The sequence below is a fragment of the Pholis gunnellus genome (genome assembly GCF_910591455.1).
Source record: "Pholis gunnellus genome assembly, chromosome: 23".
In the NCBI taxonomy this organism is placed as follows: Eukaryota; Metazoa; Chordata; class Actinopteri; order Perciformes; family Pholidae; genus Pholis; species Pholis gunnellus.
Window position 1 is genome coordinate 9,531,869 of NC_136550.1, and position 22,700 is coordinate 9,554,568.

The 22,700-nt window shown below is 43.6% G+C and overlaps 1 protein-coding gene across 1 annotated transcript in view; it reads right to left on the reverse strand.

Annotated features, from left to right (window-relative positions):
• Window positions 1-22,700, reverse strand: part of LOC306714440 (ADAMTS-like protein 1) — an 85,563-nt gene that overhangs the window by 42,058 nt on the left and 20,805 nt on the right. Inside the window, exon 2 of the mRNA XM_079184473.1 lies at window positions 12,721-12,837. Coding sequence (XP_079040599.1) covers window positions 12,721-12,837 — 117 coding nt within the window. The remainder of the gene's footprint in view (window positions 1-12,720; window positions 12,838-22,700) is intronic.

A 22,700-nucleotide genomic window follows, 5' to 3' on the forward strand; every position in this document is an offset into this window, starting at 1 on the left:
TGGATCTACTTTATTTTTTATTTCCCACGGGTTAGATAAGATTCCTCATTTCTTCCTTGTTTATTTTAAAATATAAGAAAGGGACAGATACAGGGAAAACGCTCTGTAAAATGTGAGGAAATACATTTTCTCAAAGCCCGACCAATCAATTATAAGAGAGAAAACAGAGAGAGCGCCTGAAATATTATCTGCTGCAGCCTTCAAAGCTCAAGAGCAGCATCTTGTGTCTGAGAGACAAAACTACAGTCAAACTAAGTCTTAAAGCTCTTCTCAAAACCGGTCATAACGACACCTTGATGATCATACTGCATATATTATTCATTGTCCAACAGACAAGGTCTTCACAGAGAGGTCGGAGTCAGAGGAAGGCCAGAGAAAAGAGATATTTCTTAGTAAGACAGACCAATATAAAATATTCATTCAGAATATATTGCAGGAGTAGGGTTTCTCCAAAAACTATCTTTGGACACACACACACAGACACACAGAGTCCATGGGAGGTGCGTAGAAGAAGGATGAGACTTGTCTGGAGTGTTTGGGGTGGTCCAAGCCCTCTCAAGAGCGGCAGAGCTTTATAAAAGCCCGTAGCTTCTGGCATCAGACACAAAATAAGAGGGTGTTAAAATGTATCCAGACTCCCCGCCCACAGACCGAGCTTACGTATCCATACATCACGCAGACATGTGCACATTTTTAAATCATTAGCAGGTACGGGAAGACAAAAGCTTTTCTCTCGCTTTGCTATCAAATTCTTGAAAAGATAGATGTGAGGACATACACAAACAAAACAAGAAAAGCAGCGGGGGGGGGGGGGGGGGGGTCCCTGTTTGAGTGCCTCAATGTGTGTGTGCCAGACAGGAGCCACAGGCTAAGCTCATCTAGAAGGGCTTCACTCTACGCCTCCCTCTAATTGGTGTCTATTGCCGAGTGCCGCCGTGCAATTGAGGGTAAAAACAGCGCCAGGCCTTAAAACCTCATCCCCCACCTCTGCCTCCCACCTCCCACCCATCACTCCATCATCTCTGGAAAGCCGGTGAAAGACGGTGCCGGACGAGCAGCTCCTCTACCATACTTCATCCCCCTATCATTATCCCAGTGAGGTCATTCAGAGAAGCTGATTGTGAGAAATGCTGCTCGCTTGCTTTGCGGTTCAACCTGTAAAACCAGAGGCGCCACAAATCACAACCGTAACAGAATGCAGTACATTTCTTCACTCAGGAAATAAAACTGTGCTCAGTATCGGAGGGGTCAGCTGGAAGGAAATGGAAATGATGAATCTGAGAAAAAGAAAAATCGGTTTCATTTCTGACTGAATAGAGCGGTTTCTGCACAATATTAATGATGTCTTCATTGATCAAATGATTGATGGCTTTATATTATAACTGCAGACATTCACATTTGGCTCCACAGCGATGCAAAGATTAATATCATAAATCACGGACGGACTATCTTCACGGACACAGCGTACAACAACACAATGCAGACATTGCATCGGGGGGACAACGCAACCTGAATAGTTGTCCCTGGCTCCTCCAAAACAATGTTTTCCTCGTGGGACCTTCACTGTGTGCGCTACAGGCTCATGAATCTGGAAGCTTTAATGCTCCGCTGGGTCACCTTTCATTGTGATTTGGGTCAGGATTTGGAAGGAGAAAAAAAAAAAAGCTGTGGAGGATTCCAGGAAGTTTGCGCGCATGTTGTGGGAGGATGCACATGCTCTAAAGCGCCAGATGCTGGTCGATACGGGACGTATAGATAGGAGTTTGTTTTTTGTGTGGAAGGTCCTCACCATTTCTATTTCTGACTTACAAAGTCCTACTGTCTGAAAAATATTGAAAAAGACAAAATGCAAAAGCCTGGAAAAACTTAGCCCAGAGCACAAAGTTTTACCGGTTCATGAAGCAGGTTAGGAAAAACAAACACACACACACACACACACACACACACACACACTTAAATCCTGATCCTTTAAATCGCTTTGGCATCACACATGGGCTTTGACTATTTTTGCTGTGCTTAAAATATCAACTTCTCCAAATTCAGTGTCCGGTGTGTGCATCTGGTAAGCATCTTTGGAATTAATACCACGCTGACGGATGAACAGAAAAGGCCCTGTTTCTTGAAGCCTCAGTGGTTTCTGCGCTCGTGTTCGAAATCAGAGAACGGGCCGTGCTCACAATCAGCCCGAGAGCAACCGTAAACCTCATGCATCAGCACTCAGAAGCAGGACCAATTACACCACAACCACAGTGGAGTTTGTTGCACAATGGAGACGGCAACATGCATCTGTGGAAGACCACAAGGCTTCTAAAACGAGCTGCTTCTGCTTATATGAGATGTTTAACTCGCGCGGTTGTAGCCTCTGCCAACAGGTCAAGTTGCAGTTTGAGTCAATGTCGGACAAAATGTCGTCACGTCATCATTTTATCCTGTTATACATTTGTGTAAAATTGTCATAATTAGCATATGAATTCTTGAGTTACGGCCAAAAACATGTTTGCTGAGGTCACAGTGACCTTTGTCACCGATCCCAATCCTGTCCCTTCAACTGGCGTTTGTGTAAAACTCATGTCCTACGCCATGCTTTTAAGCCATGTTTTAATTGTGTACTTTGTTTTTTTATTCATTTATTTTTGTGTGTGTCTTCTTAATTGTAAATGACTGGCCCTTATACGGTCTCTTTGTGTCATTTATGCTTGTAAATTCCACTCCTGTTCAGCACTTTGTGACTAATGTCTGTGAAAAACGCTTTATAAATAAACCGTACTTACTTCACCCTCTCCCGACCCGCTTCCATTACGTTGGTTGAGGGTACGCCACATTAAGTGTCATCCCAAACCAATTTGTGCAAATCGGAGCAGCGAGTCTGCAGTGATGCCGACTTGACCAGCTTTCCTCTACTGAGCACTTGCAACGCCATTTTGTGTTCCTCATGGAAGACGGCGCTGCACAATTGTAGTTCCGTGCCACTAGCCCGTCAACATTTACACGTGATACACATTTAATATCGTCATGCAGACATGAACAAGTTAAAGTAAACACATTGTATTTCGGCTCACATGTACCTTTGTCTGGTCGAGGAAACCATGGAAATGTGTTAATTTGGTTACAAAAACAGTTCCTGTTTCCGCGGGGAGAGGGAAGTTCGTCCTGGAGCCTTGGAATCGGGCCCATGTGGACGTTTGAGCCAAATTTGAGAAATTCCCTCCAGGCATTCCTAAAATATGGCGTGCACAAGAATGGGACGAATGTAAGGTCATCTTGAGAACATAAAGCCTCCGGCCATGGCTGTCGTCAGGGCAGAGGCATAAAAAAAAAAAGCGTAATAAAAGCATTCTGCTGATGAAGGGAGTGACTATCCTTCAAACATGTGCATTACTCTGCTGTGCTGCTGGGAATTGTGCCACTGTACAGGTCATTGTTATACCGTTCGCCCGAAAACCTTCCATTGGATGCTTTGACTTTGTTTGGCAGAGGTCTTTATGTACTTTGGATCAGAACAGCTGTAGATTTGTAATCAACCAACACAAACTCAGGTTAATTAGCAGTGAATTACATTGTTTTTAAATTGTTTAAATAGGCCTTCGTCTTGGCTCACTCGCCAGGCTCACAAAATAAAAGCGAAGTCAAACAATCATAAAACAAAGAGATGTAAAATGCAGCGATTCCTCGAAAAAAAACTGCTCCACAACATTTCTCCAGAGATCTCATTCTCGTGATTGCTAGTTATTTAACTTTGCCTTCAAACACCAGTGAATACTGGACTTTTGTTGGGATTTTTAAAAACTTTTTATTTTTTTTTTGTTCTTTCAATGAGGAACCAGGGATGCAGAGTTTAGCACCGGCCGAGGACCACAAAATTCTTCAAGACCATTTACAGACTGGCAAGCTCCACTGCTTTGTGTGTGTGTGTGTGTGTGTGTGTCTGTGAACATGAGACGCGAACATGAGGTTGAATGAGAGACTCGCATGAATCTTTGCCTGCAACCTAACTGGATCCTTAAATCACGCTAATTTGAAGTCAAAGGCTTACCGCCGTGTTGTGTAAAGTTTTGGTGTGAGCACGCCGTCTCGTGTTGCAAGCACTGTTCACTTTTCAGCTTGGAAGAGTGTCAGGGTCATTTTTCAATCTTGCGGTTTGTTGAACAGATTACTTTCTCTCTCTCTCTCCCAGGGCTCCCTGAGAGCGAAAAAAAACCGTCTGTGATTGTGTGCAGGAGGGTGTGAGCTTGCATGTGTTTGCGGGCCAGCGCACATCGACTTCGTGGTCTTGATTTTCTCATGTTTACGCTCAAGAGTGCTCACACCGGCTTGCAGTGATGGGTTCTCAGCATGCACGAGAGAGAGAGAGAGAGAGAGAGAGAGAGAGAGAGAGAGAGAGAGAGAGAGAGAGAGGGAGAGACCACCACGTTCTCCCTGTGCAGATCAAAACACTTCTTTGAATATGCCGTGAGCAACCAGAGATGTCGAGTTAAGCACCGGCCTATAAGGGACTTAAAATCCTTCAAGAATACAGAACTCACAGACAAGACAAGCTCCGCCGTTTCATGCCCTGCAGAAGAACACGTTTTAAATTACAAACAATTACATTCAAAAACAGCTCTTGCTGCCTGTCGTCCAAAACGATTACTGAGACTACTGAGCAAGGTGAAGGACGCTGTTGATGATTATAACGCTGCAAAAGCTGGAAGAATGCCTTGTTGGACAAATGCTTGAAATTGAAGACCCTTTGTTATAAATCGGACTGTTAGCGCCTCTCTCCGATAGCGTTAGAATAATATTCTCCTGATTTGATGTACCATGGGAAAATGTTTCGGACACCGTCAGCCATCAAAAACTAGTGAGAGAAAACTTTTTCTCAGATGATTTTGACTTATCTTTACAAATTTGGACGTTATACGCTATCCTTGAATGATTGCTGAACGTACATTTTTTAGCGATTACTCTTATCATCGATGGATCTGCCAGTTATAGCTCTCTTTGTTGCGATGCCTTGACGCTGTTCCTTTTGTCTGAAGCACAGTTCAAAACCTGAAAATACGAATTTCACTATCATATAATATGACAAAGAAAAGCAGGATGTACACACATTTGAGGGGCAAACCAGCAGATGTTCCAGACATTTCTTAAGCAACACTTGCCGAACAATTCATCATTTTCTAAAATAGTTGCTGCTCCATTCTCCGCCAATCCATTAAAAAGCTCTGAAATATGTGCCATCTTTGGTTTTCTTCTTCGACACACCTTTTTTTAAAGACACTCTTTCATTTCTTCAGATATTATGTAACACACAAGTTTCATAAAATAGGTTCCCATTTCCATTACTGGACTACCACGGCATTGTTTGAGCTTTGGTGGAAGGTATCTCAAAGAGAGGAGGATTAGCGAAAAAAACACCTCTACAGAAGTTCTTTAGGATCCTGAATCAGGTCTTCTTCAGAGTCTTTCGGGGATCTACACTGTTCCCTTTAAACTGTAAACCACGCTGCTGTGCTAGGCACACTGTAGCGAGCCAACTCGACAGAGAGAAAACCAGCACTTCATGGCTTTCCAGATAGGAAAACTGGGAGATGTGTATGTTTGTTCTGCGACTGTAGTGCACATGCCCAGCAACGACCACACAGAGCCATTAGAGCCCACATTAAAGACAGGGATCCGTTTCGGGTTGCATCTTGCCCACTGCTTAACCTAACCTCTGCTCCGCATGGGTGGCAGGGATCCGTCAGCAGCAGCTTATTACTGCTGCAACCCAGGATAACACTGGATGTTGGCTACACGCTGCGGGCTGCCTGAGCCAAGGGCCCTCTACGAACACCTCACACAGAAGCTTACATTGGAGTGCCACTAAAGTTAGTAACTGCCACCCGGCAGTCAGTTTATGTGAAGTCACGAACCGCGCGGTAAAAAAAAACATCTTTGTTTAACAGCTCTCAAGTCCAAAAGTTTGGGTGGGGGACTCCCACCCAGAACAAGGACTTGTTACTTTGAAATGTTATTGTTTGGCTGCAATATTCTGGAGCAAAATCGAATTAATTTTATGACCCTCTTGTTCAACAAGAAGGAAACCACATTCATAGCAAAGGCATAGCAAGCAGAAGCAAAACAATGACGGAAAAAAAAGGCTTATTCGCAACAACCTTAACTTGGAGGCAATTAGTACATGCAGTGCCAAAACACAGCGCTAAGACCTACACAAATTCCTGGATGAAACCTTTTGGCGTCAACACGTCTCCATTGTACAAGTGCGTCCCCGTTTGTGTCCGTGCATGCCTGCGTAAAAAAAACGCCCGCCGAACCTGGAGTGGAACACAAACATCTGCAACAGGGAGTGAAATGTAAACAATTCGAACTCCATCACTTGCCCAGAAAACGTGTTGCGTGCCTTCACACGCCCGAGGAGGAGCAGATCCTGCAGGAGGCGAGGACGGAAGAGCGTGCGTGTGTGTGTGTGTGTGTGTGGGGGGGGGGGAGGTTTCACCCGTTAATCAAAGACATAGTTTTGGATGCTGTGCATGAGCGAGGTGACGTGCGATAGTGTTGAATTTGAAAAAAAAAGGGGGGCAGAAATCACACGCACATGGAGTCCCGTGCTGCACAGCACATGCGCATGTCAGCAAATACAAACAACTGTGGGATTACATGAGGGTACGCCGGGCAGGCGGGAGTGTGAGTGCAACGGTAGCCAGCAACAGACACACACACACACACACACACACACATTTGTTATGTGGGTATTGTGGTGAGGTCTTACCCCTGGTGGTATTACCTCAGCAGCACCACTCCAGTACCCACAGCGCAGTGGTGTGACACCACATCAGACACCACCAGGAGACATTCGCTGTGGCACTGTGAGGGGCCAAGGCTTTACTGCACACATGTGTTGATGGAACAAACACCAGAGAGAGAGAGAGAGAGAGAGAGAGAGAGCGATCTCCGGTCCAAAGCCACGTGGCTTTACGCAACACGTTCACCAGCACTCAGCACTTTCTTCACGAGCGCCGGGGCCGAGCCTGCGAACGGCACTCGGCGTGTGCCAAACACCAGTCAGCCTACGGACATATTTCGAGTGCAAGCTGTTTTCAAAAAATGGACTCGGGGTATTTTTCTATGCAAAAACAAACACTGGCATTCGTTGATCACTGGCATCACGAAAGCGGTGATTAACTCGCTGTTTTGGACCTGAGGTCGTCCAATCCAGCTACAGCCTGAGCGGCTTGGCACAGAAGCGAAGGTGTTTCTAATAAACAACAGAGTCCAACGCATGCAACGAGGACAGATCCAGAGGATTCGATTTCTCCCGAAAGAAAACAACTCGGAAAATGAATAAATATGAGCACATGAGAGTATGCTTTTTATTAAGAGTGGGTAGAGATGAGTGGGAGCAACATGACAGCATGCTCGGTGAATGCTCGTCTGCTTCGCTAATGTATGTTTTTAGTTTCCCTGCTCGTAATGTATTGATTAGATAGGAGTCAGTAAAAAGAGAATGCTATCTGTACAAGGGTTTTCAGCTTTCCATTTCTGTTCTTTTTTGATTTTGAAGAAAGAAAGATGTGCATATGGTTGCATGTGATTGCTTGAATAACTTGATCCAAGGATTTCTAGGTTAAAGGAGCAGTTCCACATTTTGGGAAATACGCTTGTTTGAGACAGATAAGCTTGATATCACTCTCATCTGTACAGTAAATAGCTTCAGCTAGCAGCCGGTAAGCTTAGTTTAGCAACAATTCACTTTTTTACGCAGGGGTAACGGGCCTTCCTAGAGTCTGCGCTGGTTGCCTGTCAACTGGTCCCGGCCAATAGGTTGCCATTAAGGCTGAAAAAAATGTTTTAAATATGAAATTTTGACTCGTATCGTAAATGCGATTTGATTTTCAATATTTGAGGGAAAGAATAATATTCTTTCTCTGCCAAACAAAGATGTTTTCTTAAGTCTGTAGAATATGATGTGCCGGCCAACACATCTCTGTTCCTAATCTTTAATTAAAATGGTATTTTGTTTTTTACACACATTTCTTTCACAAATAATTGTGCCTCCTGCGACTTAAAAATTGCAGTCGGAACATATTGCGATTTTGATCAAATCGCCATTAATTGCTCAGCCCTAATGGGCATCAGTCTTCTCATTTAACTCTTGTATCTTTATGTCTGTATTCTTGAGGCCGAATGAATGTGCAAAGTGAATTTTCTTTCTTTTTCTTTTTTTTCCAACTCCCTCTTACCTTGCCCGATAGCACAAACTCCACAGGGTATACCTTCAAGGCTATAAAGGTTACATGCACTGGCTAAAAGTAAGCATTTTTCTTAACATTTAAGCTAAAAAAAAATCCCTTGAAGCTTTAACATGAAGTGCTGTTAACACCAGGGGGCACAGCACGTAGTGGAGAAAAAAAAAAAACATAAGCCTAAACATCCTCTCAGCCTGCCAAAACTAACATGCCCATCCTTTTAATGAAGACAAATGAAGTGTTTAATTGTGCAAGACCATTGCCCTTTCCACCTGGCGCTCCACGCAAAACACAGCTGCCAAGACGGCGTGCAGCTGAGCGATGGGCCTCTCTCCCTCGGCCACTGAGCGCTCCCCCCCCTGCTTGCCACCCCGACTGGCCCTTGGCCCCCCACTCGCCCGACCTCAATTACTCCGAACCCTGACACCCTGCCAAAAGGCGGAACCGTCTCAGCACTTGTTCACCCTGAAGGTTTTTTTAAAAAGAAAAAAAAAGCCCCAGACGGTTACTGCCTGAGGTGCAATTGAGCATGTAAAAACATTAAGGCCCGACTTGCTTTGGCATGTGATGAAGTGAGAGAGGCAGAGAGGAAGACACGCCTCAGAAAACATCGAACATCTTCACTGAAAGAAAAAAAAAAGAAAAAAGGAGAGTAAATAAAACAACAATGCACAAAGGATGTAACCGTCAATCCGTGTGAGACGTGCGAAGACAGGCAAAGTGGAAGCGTCCTCACACTGGGCCCCAAGTCATCGCTGCTAAGTGGGGCTCTAATGACTGTCATTACCAAACACTTCACTGTCACAACCCATAATATCCTGGCTGTTATGGGTGTGGATAACACTATGTGTGACCAAGAGCGGCAATCAGTGCCTGACCCTCAGTGGAGTTCCTTTGCGCTTACAGAGCAAAGGAACTACTTAGAAGTACTCTGTGTACTTCTGTCTCTACTGCTGTTTGTACGTCCAACTCCTTTACTTTAGGTATATAGCTTAGAGACCAAGTAAGCTCTTGAGAAAAACAAATGTTTATTCTTTTACTTTAAAGCTGCACGAATCAATATTTTAAATTAGCAACTGATGACTAATACGATTGTGGAGGTTAGTGCTGCTGTTGGGAAACTTCAATATCACAACTTGAAACTGACACATACACACACACACACACACACACACACACACACACACACACACATCCGGTAAATGACGGATCACCTTTCAGTAACCCACTTTTAAAGCTGTCTGTTGACAGGATGATCACATTTGCCGTCTAGACAGCAGCCAGCTGAGGAGAAAACCGTGTGGTGCGTCTCTCTTTCTATCGACGATTTTTTTTTTCCCGTAAGGCTGTTTCCCGACTCTTAATTTCCCCTTTTCCGACAAAGATTAGAAGTTTACAATACTCTGTCCTCCATTCTTTTTCGCTTTCAATCACCCCAAGGTCGGGCAGTCGCTGCCACCTGACCTGTGCGTCGTCACCCTCGGGACAGAAAGCTGAATCTGAAATAAATGGCTTTCAAACACTGCTTTAACCGTAAGAGTTCTACGGGAGATAAACGGTCATAGATTAAGTTCCCTGCAGTTCAATTAATCCGACAACGCAAATACAAAACATTTTGAAGCCTATTTTGCAGGTTTTGAATTAGTTGCTGCTCTCAAAACTGCTGGAAAAATTCATTCATGGCCAAACAATGAGTGGGAATAGTCGTAGAGTAGATTTACGAGCAGCTTTTCTGTTTATCTTCACAGTCTCACTCATTCAGTCATGTTACGGAGAAGAGAACAAAAAAAAAAACATTCTCAGACTCGAAGGCCAACATCTTAGCCATCAGACCCCCCACGCACTTTGATTCAGGAACCTCTCAACCCAATAAACTTACTCGATATTTGTTTATGAATGCTGACATTGTTGAAGCTCTACAGCACATGCTTGCCATCGCATAATAAATATGGGTTAATTTACAAAGGTATGTTAGGCCTAAGCTGTTAAAGACAGCTCTATTCCATCGAAGTAGCTCGTGCTGCGGCTGCCAGGAAAAACACTTTCCTTCGGAGAGAACAATTCATCTGTGGCCCTCTTGAGGGACGGGGTAAAGGGTGCTGGGGAGGTCAGTCTTATTGCCCACCGACCGACCCTGGCACATGCTCATGAAAGTTAAACTGGAGAAAGCGAATACACTTTGGAGTCTGAGATCCGCCTCCTGGGCTGCTCGCTAATTAAGCTGCGTTTTTCTTGGCTTGGAATCAAGCTTAATATTGAACCAAGATCCGACACAGAACAGCGCCACGGGCGAGACCCGAATCGACTCGAGTGCTGAGAGGAATCACAAGTACGGCTCCTGGGAGTCTGCAAAGGTCCGCGTATGAAGACGTGTTAGCATCACGCGTGTAGCAAAGGATGGCAATTCCGTTTAAGGAACCACCTTTTAAGCCGTCTCGTCTTACAAATGAATGTGCGATACAACTCGGAGGCTGTTACATCCTGTTTAAAAAGTTCATCCTGTAAGAGTCATCCTACACCGTCGGTCTCCCGCCGTCCTTTCTTTAGTATATTGGCATCAGATTTAAAAGGTCAAAGGGCAGCGTTCTGTCTGTTCAACAGAGACAGAATATTACAGACAACCTTAACTGAGGGAGATGTGATTACACTATTAGTTTTTTTTTAAGTGCTATTCTTCTTTGAAGCCAGACATTTTGGCCAAATACTTGGTGTTTAAATTAATAGTTCTACATTTTGAGAAATATACTTATTCGTGTTTTTGTTGAGACATAGATGACGTGATTGATACCACACTCATGCCTTAAGTGTTGCATCTAGAGCCAGGAGGCCGTTAGCTTAGCATAAAGACTGGAAGCAGGGGGAAACGCTTCTCAAGCTCATTAATTATACTGTTATTACTGTTATTAACTTCCTGGCAGAGAGTTAGATAGAGCAGCAATCACACGCTCATATATGGTTTTAAATATAAGGCCAGCACCAGCGGCTGGTTAGCTTAGCTTATCTTCATGCTAAGCAAACTGTCTTCTGGCACTTTAGCTCTTCTCATCTCAATTCTTGGAAAGAAAGCAAATAAGTGAATCTCCCAAAATGGTAAACTCTTCCTTTAATTTACAGAAAAGGGTGAATGAGATACTCTCTCACCACCAACGCACCTTTTTGGCACCTGTGTGTTGATGGCAAAAATAATGAAACCATATTCACTATAATGAAACCCCAAAAGAGCAACTGAGGCCTGGAAGGCACGAATACAGTACGTGGGAGTCGATATATAACTGTCGTTTGTGAGAGAGTTTGGTTTGAAAACCACTTGCTGATGCAAATTCAAAAATTTGCTTGAGGTCAGCACATCATAAATCACACTGCTGCTTGGTTACAAGATGAAATCCAAATGCTGTAAATATAGCTGTTTGTGGTTTATAACTACAGTACTCTAAGCATGTACCACGGCGCTTACATTCTTAACTTCTGATTGTTTTTAAATGTTTTTTCCATTAAGTCTGCCTTTGGGATGTAAAAGAGCATGTGAAAAGCAAAGATGGCACAAAACACTGGCAAATATATGTCACTTGGTATGACAGTTCACATGAATATTACACTTAATAATAGAGAATGAGTCCAGTACCGGAATGGTCTCTGATCCCCTCTTAAAACTGAAGATGAGCTCTGGCCGCCACTGATCTGTAAGGCTATCCTGCACATGTGAACGTTCCAGTAAGCCCTCGTAATCCTACGATAAGTCAAAGGGTCATTTACTCAAGCGTGGAGGCTTGTGAAAGGTGTGTAAGCAGGACTTTTCCCCTTTCGCCCGATGGAGGACGTCATACATGCAAGAAAGTGCATGTAAACGGGAATATCGGAGTCAGTCCTCACAGCAAATAGACAAGTTAACCTCAAGATAGCATTCCTGGCGGTAACGTAATACTGTTCAATTTAAGAGATCCGTTTCAAATTGCACCAGGACCAAAGAGATAGGCCGACCGGACGTCGATTTCTGTGACGACGGCAGCTCAACCCTCCCTCCCAACCTAATTAAATAAAACATCTGGGTGAGATATTGGCTCGAGAAAACTGCTACGGCCGGGACTCATGTCTCATCAAAAGGTGATGACAGACTGGGAGTAATGCGATGCAACAAAAAAAAAAAAAAAGAAGCCACCCCACCCTCGAATGTGTTAAGTGCGTGTGTTCGCCTGTGCGGCCCTGTTTCACATCAAGCTAGGTCAGCCCGCCCTTCACTCCCAATGTCCCACGATCATCATTCACTTGTGTTCATTACTGAGGTGCAACATGGCAGAGATTTCACTCCTCTGGTGAGGTGCGGTACGGTACGTAAACACACCGCAATAGATTAATTGGCTGATTTAATTTGATCTGACATCTTAATTTATTTCTTATTTAAGTTATAAAGGGGGGGGGGGGGTTAGAGATTGGAAGTTTGCAGGTGGAGTTCACCAATGAGTGAAGTTTTGTTTGTTTTTAAACGGGGACTTACAGGGTCTTCTGGTTTTTGGCTGGCATCATGGAGAGGCTCTTCTGCGAGGTGGTCTCGTCGAAGCAGGGTGAATTCTCGGATGAACACTGCGCCCCCATCGTTGGCCCAGACAACAACCTGAAAAACAAAGAATCTTTCAGAGGTTTTTTGACGACAAACGTACGCAAAAAAAAGAGGCAGTGCGATGCAGCCGGAGGAGCCTGTGACAGCTGCGTTTTCACGATGAGAACTAAAGAAGTAGTGCGCAGAAAAATAAAACAACACAGAAGTTACAAACCGGGCCTTTAAAACATACAAACCATGTTTTATCACTTATTATTTAAGTATGGGTCTTCCATAGGGGGGAAAAGAAAAAAAGAAAGAGGAACCGAATACACTAAACCAGAGCCCAGTGATGCAACAATCCCTTTGTTATTCATATCGTAGTGTTTCCACCGGACCGTGCTATTTCGCCACTCTGGAGCAATGGTGATGGTGGGAAAGTAAGTATATTGTAATAGAACTTGTGTTTCTATTTGCAATCGTTTAGTGAACATTGTGTTTTTTTTCTCATTTTGGTTAGTGCTCTCAACTGCACGTCGTTCTCGATGAGGGGAACCGTTACGGGCCCTGGGGGGGAATTCCCAGCAGAAGAGATCTGATATCAGAAGACAAAGTAACATAGCTCTCCGGGGAGACGGGTGGGGGTCGAGGTGCATCATGGATAGGGCCCATTAGCAGCACAACAGGGCCCAGCATTCTCCAGGATGCACAAATTCACAGAGCGGAGGCCCTCAGCTGCTCTCCGTGGGTCATAAACACTCTGTAATGACCCGGGTCAACTGCCTGCCTCCCGGGGCTTCTGCCAAGGCAGAGCGAAGCCGAGCAGGGGATGTGGGTTTGGGGTACTTAGGGGGTTTTTTCGCATCGTAGGGGGTTGCAGATTTTTTGTTTTGGGGCAAAAAAAAAAAAAAAGAAAAAGTGCTGCTCAGCAACTGCAGCAAAACTTACACCAGCTTTTGTGTGGGAAAGAGCCACAGAGTGGACTCTTAAATAAGACAAAACAAATCTGGTCCAAAGCCCTACACTCAGCACTGCTGAGCTGCAGTCACTTACACTGTGGAGGCATCTGTAACAACACATAAGTTACTGCGGCAAAATGTGGGCAAAAGCCTCCTCGGATGACGAAGATCATAATGTACAAGCACACTTTTTTGGGCTATGGATGTGCACATGTGGCAGCTGTTGGGCCACGAATTAACATTTTAGTTTGTCTTGTTTCTTTAGTATTTCTTTATGCATCAAAATATATGTTTTAGAAAACAACTCATTGTCTCTAGATGTAGCTCTCAGTATATTTGTTGTAGTTGCATGATTTGTGCAATTTCTGTTGTTGTACTCACATGGTTGAATGCACTTATTGTAAGTTGCTTTAGATGAAAGAGTCAGCTCAACAAATGTAATGGCGGACTGTTTATAATTAGTCACCTGCAAAGCGGCTGTGTGTTGGGCTCTGCAAGTGTAAAAACCCATGTGAGAAACTTGTAAAACACACTGCTGGAATTTAATACAGCATGTGTTTCTCAGAATGACTCAGCAGTTCAAAAAAAAAAAAAAAAAACTTCTAAACTATATACCCCACAGACTTGAATGCATTTAGCATGGGAAACGAAATCAGTGATATGAAAAACCTTTATCATAATACGGCCTAGTGTTGGGTGCCTGAATATAACATGAGATCTCCGCTGAAGCGTGTCCTTTCTGCCATCGATGCTGAAAATGTAAATGTTGCACAACTACAAGCCAGGGGTAAAGCAAACATAAGTCATGCATACAATTATTAAGAGAAGCTTTGCTGATGTGTGTGTGTGTGTGTGTGTGTGTGTGTGTGTGTGTGTGTGTGTGTGTGTGTGTGTGTGTGTGTGTGTGTGTGTGTGTGTGTGTGTGCGTCGGCTAAGATGTGCCGAAAACCACTTAAGTCACCAGATGTCCTCGCTCAAGGCTAAATGGAGGCCCCGGTCGAGATGAACATGCCGATTGCTTCTTTTCTCAAGAGATTTTTTACACCGTCTGCAGAAATTATTTTCTCACCCTTTTAGTGTCTTAACACCGGACAAATCTGACAAGCGTTTCCTTGTCATTCTGAAGTTTGCATCCATCTTCCTCGACGGCCGTGCGATACGCTGGAACCAGACCGAGCCACAGGCTAATGGTGCATGACAGCTACACTCTCACTCGCTGCCGTCTCAAAAGGTGGATCTATCAAATCCTTTTCCCTCAGCAAACAAACTAGACTAGCTGTCCGGTGCCAATGTCAAGCATCCTGCACACCCCCACTGGACTAAACCATTAGGATCTGGCAGGGGACTGGATATTTCAAAATAGGGACCAAAGTGCCGGGTTACACCATCGTGTAAAGAAAGGGGGTTGATGACACAGACAAAATGCTTTATTTACGTATATTTTTTAACATATTTGCTGCCTGGATTACACACACTGATATTTTTATTTGTACACAATACAGGTAGTGTGACATTCCTGTACAAGGGAGACATTGTAGGCAGGAGGTAACGGGAAATGTCACAGGTTTTGGTCAAATACTGAAAAATGTTTCACTGTTTGCAATAGCAACACTAGCAGCCTGGCTCTAATTCGGCCCACTGCTCTGGTCCAGACTGAAATATCTGTCGAATGGATTGCCATGATTTTTTCTTACAGACATTCAGCGTCCCCAGAGGATAAATCCTCATGGCTTCGGTGATCCCCTGCCTTTTCATCTAGCTCCACCACGCGGTCGAACCTTTTGGTTTTAGACTTTGCGTTGAAGGCCAATTAGCTAACTGCTAACATTTCCCTCAGGAGTTGGTGGTTAAAGAAGAGTAAATAATGCACTTACATTTGCCTGGAAGCCAGGAACAGAACTCCAAATGAATGCTAATGTTGCTACATATCTGCTGAATGTGTTTATAGGAAACTGCTTTGCTAACACATTAGCCAAGACAACTTTATAAGTTGATAATATGCCAATGTTCTGTTTACAGCTAGGTTTGCTGCCCCCAAGTAGCCCAAAAAAAAACAAAACAGGTCCGGGTTTAAACAACCGTTTACGTTGACTTAACATAATCATAATAGCCTTAACACTTTAGTTGCAAAGTGCAGGTATTGTAGGAAAAACTATCATAAAACCGGAGTTGCATGATAAAAATGTAATTTATTAAAAGGACACAGTTGTCATCTGAAGTCCTGTGAACTATAGATTGATGGGGGAAGCCTTCTTTAACGTCAATGCATTGATTCTGTTTTCTCTCTGGGATCTAATGTGAATGTGTTAGATTCTGTACATGCATGCACCAACTCGGGCAATGCTTGAGTTTATTTGAAATGAACATGACAGGGGTTAAGAAAACACACACTGCTGGTGTGCAGGGCGGCGGTGATTGAAACAGCCAGCTCTGACGGGCATCCCGATCTCCAAAACGACAGGCTCAAATCCAATGTGTGTGTGAGTGCGTAGGTGTGCGTCAATGTGACAAAGGTTGAAAATAAAACAGGGAACCAGGCCGGTGATTCATTAACCTCCAAGGCGGGTTCGATTTCAAAGAGCACGTCTCAACCAGGGAAGAGGAGAGGAAGTGAACTCGGGGGCAAGTCAGGTCTTCAAAAGCACATAATCAACAGTAATAACACCAACCTGATATTATAATTGAGCTTTCCTATAACGTGGTGCCAGCTTCCACTGTTTGGGTGGAAACTGTGAAAAGCGAGTGACTTTTACCATGCTGCACTAGGCCAAACCCTAGACTTATGTTTCGTGCACTGCTGCCTTTGATTAATAAGATTCCGTCCAATGTTTAGATAAGGACACCACTTTTTCGAGACTGGCTCCTGTCTGAATGAAACCTAAGAGGAAAAGATATTTTTGCTAATCCACTTTCAAGGGGATTTATGTGAGCTTTCACTTAACACATTTTGGGAGGAGGAAACATTGTGGCCTTCGTTTCCCCTCCTTGTCCCTTCGTCTTTCAAAAGCTAGGAATAAAGGATGCCCCTTTTTTCTCATCCCAGGACTTTTGCCATATCTGTCCCCCCCCCGGCCCCCACAAATCGATCCGTTTGAGGATTGTTCCGCTCACCATGAAGGGACCATGGGATTATGGGGCACTTTAGTTTGATATTGGCTCATTACAGACCAAACCACTCGGCCGCTTCAGGATTTCAGGACTGATAAAACGGTGAGGCCATGACAGAGTCTTGGCTCGCCTCAACAACCCACTAGTCTGTGTAAAAGAGGAAGAAAACACTGACGGTTTCAATTTTTCACTCAGGATACCTGCGAAGCAACAGCTCATGACTAAGCTCTCTGGGAGACTAAATAAAAAGTGAAACACCACTTTCATCACGTTCTCTGATTCCTGATGGATTATGTAGTTGTCGTCACGTTCTTCCTCCGAGCCGCCTTTGAAGATGCACCTTCTCCCGAATTCCTCCGCCAGATTTCTCTCAACCTTGATTTACTGACGTCCATCTCCCAAGTGCAGTCTGTCCTGCGAGCATGAGGTGAAGAGTGGCAAGGAGCTCAAACTGTCTCATGGCTGCCCTCTTTAACTCTAACCTCTTCTCATATTCAACAGCACGGGAAATAAAGCCTCGAGGGACGGACGAGGGGGGGGGGGGGGGGGGGGGTCCTACCTTTGATAGATGAAACATTTTCCTGGCGCTGTCATCACATCCCTTTGTGTTCACGCTCCGTTACTCTCATGTTTTAATGTGTCATTACGATGCGTGTGCACTTCTTTGACACGGTTCAAAGTCCCCATGAAACAGCATGTTGCTCGTTTAATTTGCTGTATTTCCCGTTTAAGCAGGATACTGGTGCAAAAAATGATGCATGAATAATAATAATGTATGGCAGTATGGACTGTTTGTTTTTTTATTGATAGTTATATGTGACACTGATCATTAAGTGGCGCATGTTCAAATTAGCAGCTAACCTTATCCATCGCCAAGGGGATGACACGAGCCAAACAGCAGACTTTATAATGTTGAGCCTTCTTAGGCTTTATGGACTCATTTCGACATGTTATGGGACAGTATGGTTTGGGGCATCATACCCTTATATGGTTGAAGAATGAAGAGGATCATACAGACGTCAAAGATAATGTGACGAACAAACAATTCTATTGGCCCGATGTGTTATAAACTTGAGACCGAGAGGATAAGAGTGCTGATGGTGTCAATATCCTCAATAAACACAAGACTTTGACCGCGTAGCACTTGACTTGCAGCGTCACGGTTTCTTCACTCCACTCCCGAATGCTGCACGACAGGCCAAGCAGCGCTGCTTGAACAACAGACACAGGAGCACATTCGTTTTGTGAGGTGTTTATACTTCTGCTTCTTCAAAGCCATGGCAGTGGGATCGGTCATTTCCCCTGAACGTCGCCACAGCCTCCCATCGGTCCAGTGCAGGTACAGACACGGCGAAGAGGCCCAAAAATATCAAAGTGTGAGGAAGAGGAACTCCAAAAACTGGTACCCTCCGGAGATGGCTTTTGTGAGGAGCACGCTGCACGCCAGGAGGATGATAATGGACAAGAATCCTCAATGGACGGGTCACAGAGACGACATGCCAGCTGCCAGGATCTTAGAGGCTACTTACAGCGCTTGGAGAACAAACCAGCGACCGAGTTAGCCAATAAGGGGAAAGAGGTGAGAGCTGTTCTTCATTAACGTAACAGAAAATGCTTCAAAATTCAAATTCAAGTCCACCTTTTTACGGGGAAGCTTTACAATAATCCTGAAGAAAAAAAGTTAAAAAAAATGTTGAAAAAATTAAATTGCTGCCTACTTTCAAATTGTTGTAATTTAACTTTTTAATTGTACCCTACTTAGTTAATTGCATACAGTTTGTACCAACTAATACAAAGATGCTCACAAAAAAAAAAGCTTTTGGTAAACTTTTGGTAAATTTGCAGACAATATTGAAGGTAAAGGAGGTGTTGCTGATGCAGGGTGTGTTGCAAGGCTCTATTACTATTTATTCAAAGCAGAACAATAAAAATCTCACATGGCCTCCGTTATCAGTGTCGGGCTTATTGGGCTCTTCAAGAAGCAATCGGTCATGCTTCAGACGTAAGCAAGGGTGCCTGAGTGACGTACTTTGCAAACCTACGTACGTCGTCTGCCCACTAAGCATCATAACTGACTGGACTTCAGCCTGCATCAGTCAACACCAGCAGAATCACATGATGAATCCTTGGTTGCACAAGTTCTAACTGTTTGTTATGTTTTACTCTTTTAGGTGTTTATCATCTGACAGGAAGCAGATGACGAAGCCAGACATCGACACCTGCCACCATTCAATGCTGCCTACGTGACTGTTGTCACATGACAACAATTAAAAGCCTCACATTTGGAACACAAAGTGGACTATTTCAGGCTTTGTAAATATGTATAATAGTTTTTTTTGCAACTCCATATTTAATAAATGCACTTTAAATATTCATGAATGGTGGGATTATTGATGTGAACTTTACAAGGAACAGTTAGTATTCTTTAATAGATCACTTTCTCGCAAGGAGTTTGATGAGACGATACTATCTCACATCTGTGATGTGAAGTAAACGTCTCTTCAGTTAATAAGGAGGAACTAAATCGATGATTACAGATACAGCCCCTTCAGTCAAAAGGTTTAAGTGATATTTAAGGTCTGAGTCCACTGACTGTGTCCTGTGGCTTTCCTGTATAAAGCAACAGTCATCTGAAGAGGCCATCATCGATCATTGTCACCAGGCGTTTTCTCTTCAACCATCCTCTGGCTTCTGAGAGAATCCCTTTCTCTACCGCAGAATATCAGCCTGCAACGCAAACAGAGACCAGATACTGTAATGCGCACACCGGCTGTGCTCTTACAATAAATCACAATTCCTCACTTCCCGAGCTGACCACAAGCTGACTGCAACTCGAGCGCTTGACCGGTCCAAATGTGCCACATTAGCAGGTAGCATGTTTCCTGCTAAGTAGACAGGTTAGTCCACCTCGCAGACCATGTGCGGGGCCACAAGGGCTCATCATGGAGTTTTGACTTTAGTCGGGGGCTAATTATGTGGTGGGACACCCCTGTGCTGCTGACTTCTCCTGGCTTACAATACAAACAGATGCGAGCTCGGAAATCCAGTGCTTTTTGTAACACATTAACCAGCAGGGAGACATCTCAATGCACAAATAGCTCCACCGCCAACATTAATCTTTGCACCAGACACGGTGCGGTTTCTCCACTCAGGTAACGACTGCTATTACATTTAATGTGGAGGTTTTTAATGAGGCCATCAAAAGAGTTTTGACAGCCTAAGGAACAGCATGGCGTTCCTTACTGTAAGACCACGAAACCAAGTGTTTTCTTCTTAATACAATACATACTGTACACCACAGACACTGTGCTGATATGCTTCAACCTCAGTGGCAGTTATATCGCTGAAATGTCGGATTGGAAAGTGAATGGGATCATTCTGTACAGTAGAAGCATCGCGGGGGAAAGTGTTGCTGTGATAAACAAAAACAAGTGTTCTACAAAGACTCTTGTTTGAGCTGGTGAGAGAAAAACACACACAAGTCAAGCAGCTGTGCAGAAAATGTCCCAGTGATGTGGCGGTTACAGGAGGCCTCCTCACAAATCTGGATAGCAGCATTTCTCTCCATGTGGAAAGCATTCAAGCAACCGATGCGGGCTATGAAGAATACTTTTAGACTCACTGGTCGAAACACTGGAGTCACATCGGTTCCCTCGACAAAAAGCCAATGGGATTTCTCGATTTGATTTTGGATCATTGCAGGAAACATTGTGGCAAAAACAAGTTTATAACACGTTTTGTTGGGCAAGATAATCTTCTCAAATAAACACCACTTGATATTTGAAGCGTGAATGAAATCGGCAGAAGTAAAAACTTTAAAATGAATGTCTAAAAAGGATCTACACCACGGTCACATCAGTGCGAGTACACAACAAGGCTGTGCAGGGGGACTAGTTGGCGTGATGACGTTTTGTCATTTAGCCATTTGTTAGCGACCGCCTCTTTTAAGACATGTAAAAGCTTCAAAATTCACGAGAGGGGTATTTTATATCCTAGAACAAAGCTTCAAAATCTCTTAAGCTCGTGTTAACCACACCGACCTTATTCAAAGCATCCGTTGAAGTGCAAAAAGGCCAACTCATTTTGGTGTTGTACGACTCATTTTCGCAGCTCTCTATATGAACTAGATAGACAGAAGTAGCCAGATAAAAACAATTAACCGGTGAATCGCCAATTTAAATAGCGACAGTTTCTATTTTTCCAACTACGTATAAATTCAGAGATATCTTTTTTCTATAATGATTTATTTTTTAAAGCTGCAGTACAAATGAACACTGATGTTGCTACGCAACTTGTTTGCCAACTCGCCAGCAATGTCAACATCATATGTCAATAAAGTATCAAATGCGCGTGTGATGATACGCTTTTTGTGGAGTTATGCCACTACAGTGCGTAGCCAAAAAAACTCATTCATGCAGCTTTAAAATAAGACTCGCAGCTGTTGGACAGAGAAATTACTACTAGATGTGTTACTTGTGTCCAAACAAAGCTAAAGCGGGCCCTTCTGAAAGATAAAGAAAAGTACAATAAGAGGAGCCTGATGATGGGAATGACACACCTAACACATTGGTTATACAGTACATCAGTAACAGCAGCAAGTAAAAGTAGCTTGTCAAGACTACATAAAAGAACCGAAAATAAATGACATGACTTTGGGTCCTGGAACATCAAATTCTTTGCTAATTCCCTGTGGTCCAGCATAATTTGTGCCAAGCTAGCAGTCCAATGGAGTGAAAGAAAAAGTAGCAGCTGAGAGGCCTCAGCTGGACTGCTTTATGACATCCACCCAGTTTGCATCTTCCATCATACCCACTTAAAGACAAAAAAAAACACTTGTTTCTCTGACTACTGCCTCTGCTCATGATGGATGGCCTTGGCCCTTTGTTGTAGCCGATTACAACTTGTAACGCAAGAGGGAAGGTTACGTAAGAGTGTGAAACTCAAGCAAGCGAGGATGGACAATCATGTCCAAATCACATTTTCAAAAAGGGTGAGACAGAGTCAGTTTCCCAAGATCATCCATCTCCACCTCCTCTGTCTACAGACCTTATAGGCTCAAAAGCAAATTGGCCAAATCCATCATTTAGTTTCCCACAAAGAGAGGCTTCCAAATGATATCAATTACAATGAGGGGGCAGGGATAGGTGGTCTCAAGAAACCATCTGGGCAGGTATACAAGTTTTAGAGAAGTACAACAACCTTATCTGAGAAAATTTGAGCAAAATAAATACAGGATCATATCAAATTTGTGGCCAATTCCCTGATCTGGTGCAACTAGTCCAAGTCAAATTATATAAAGAGCTTTTGGCTTATCTATTTTTTTAGGGAAAGCCTTACCTGCCAAAGCTATTGTGCACATTAAATATTACCGAAGAGAGTAACATTGAGTAACATTTCAGTCATGCTCGCGGCATGGCTTCAGAGTGAAGTATATCAACAACGACAAGATGAATTGCCGTGAAATTTGGGGAAATAAATTCATGGTCCCCAAAGGATGAATCCCAATTAATTTGGTAATAGCGTGACCTTTCCGCTAGAGCCTACAGCTAGTCATAACATTCACACATCCAGTGAAATCTCTCACCGTCTACTAGATGATTTGGGACAATCAGACATGCATGGTCCCCAGAGGATGAATCCTACTGACATTTGGAGTTTTGAGTGAAATGTCTCAACAACTACTGGATGGATTGCCGTGAAATCTGGTCCACCTGTTCCTGTCTCCCCCAGGATGAATTATAATGACTTTGGTGATCCCTTGACTTTTCATCTAGCGCCATCATCATTCATTGTATACTACTTTGGTTTATGATGAATTACCTGCAAAACAAATTACTTTTCCATGAGTTTGTGTTTAAAGCAAATTGGCGA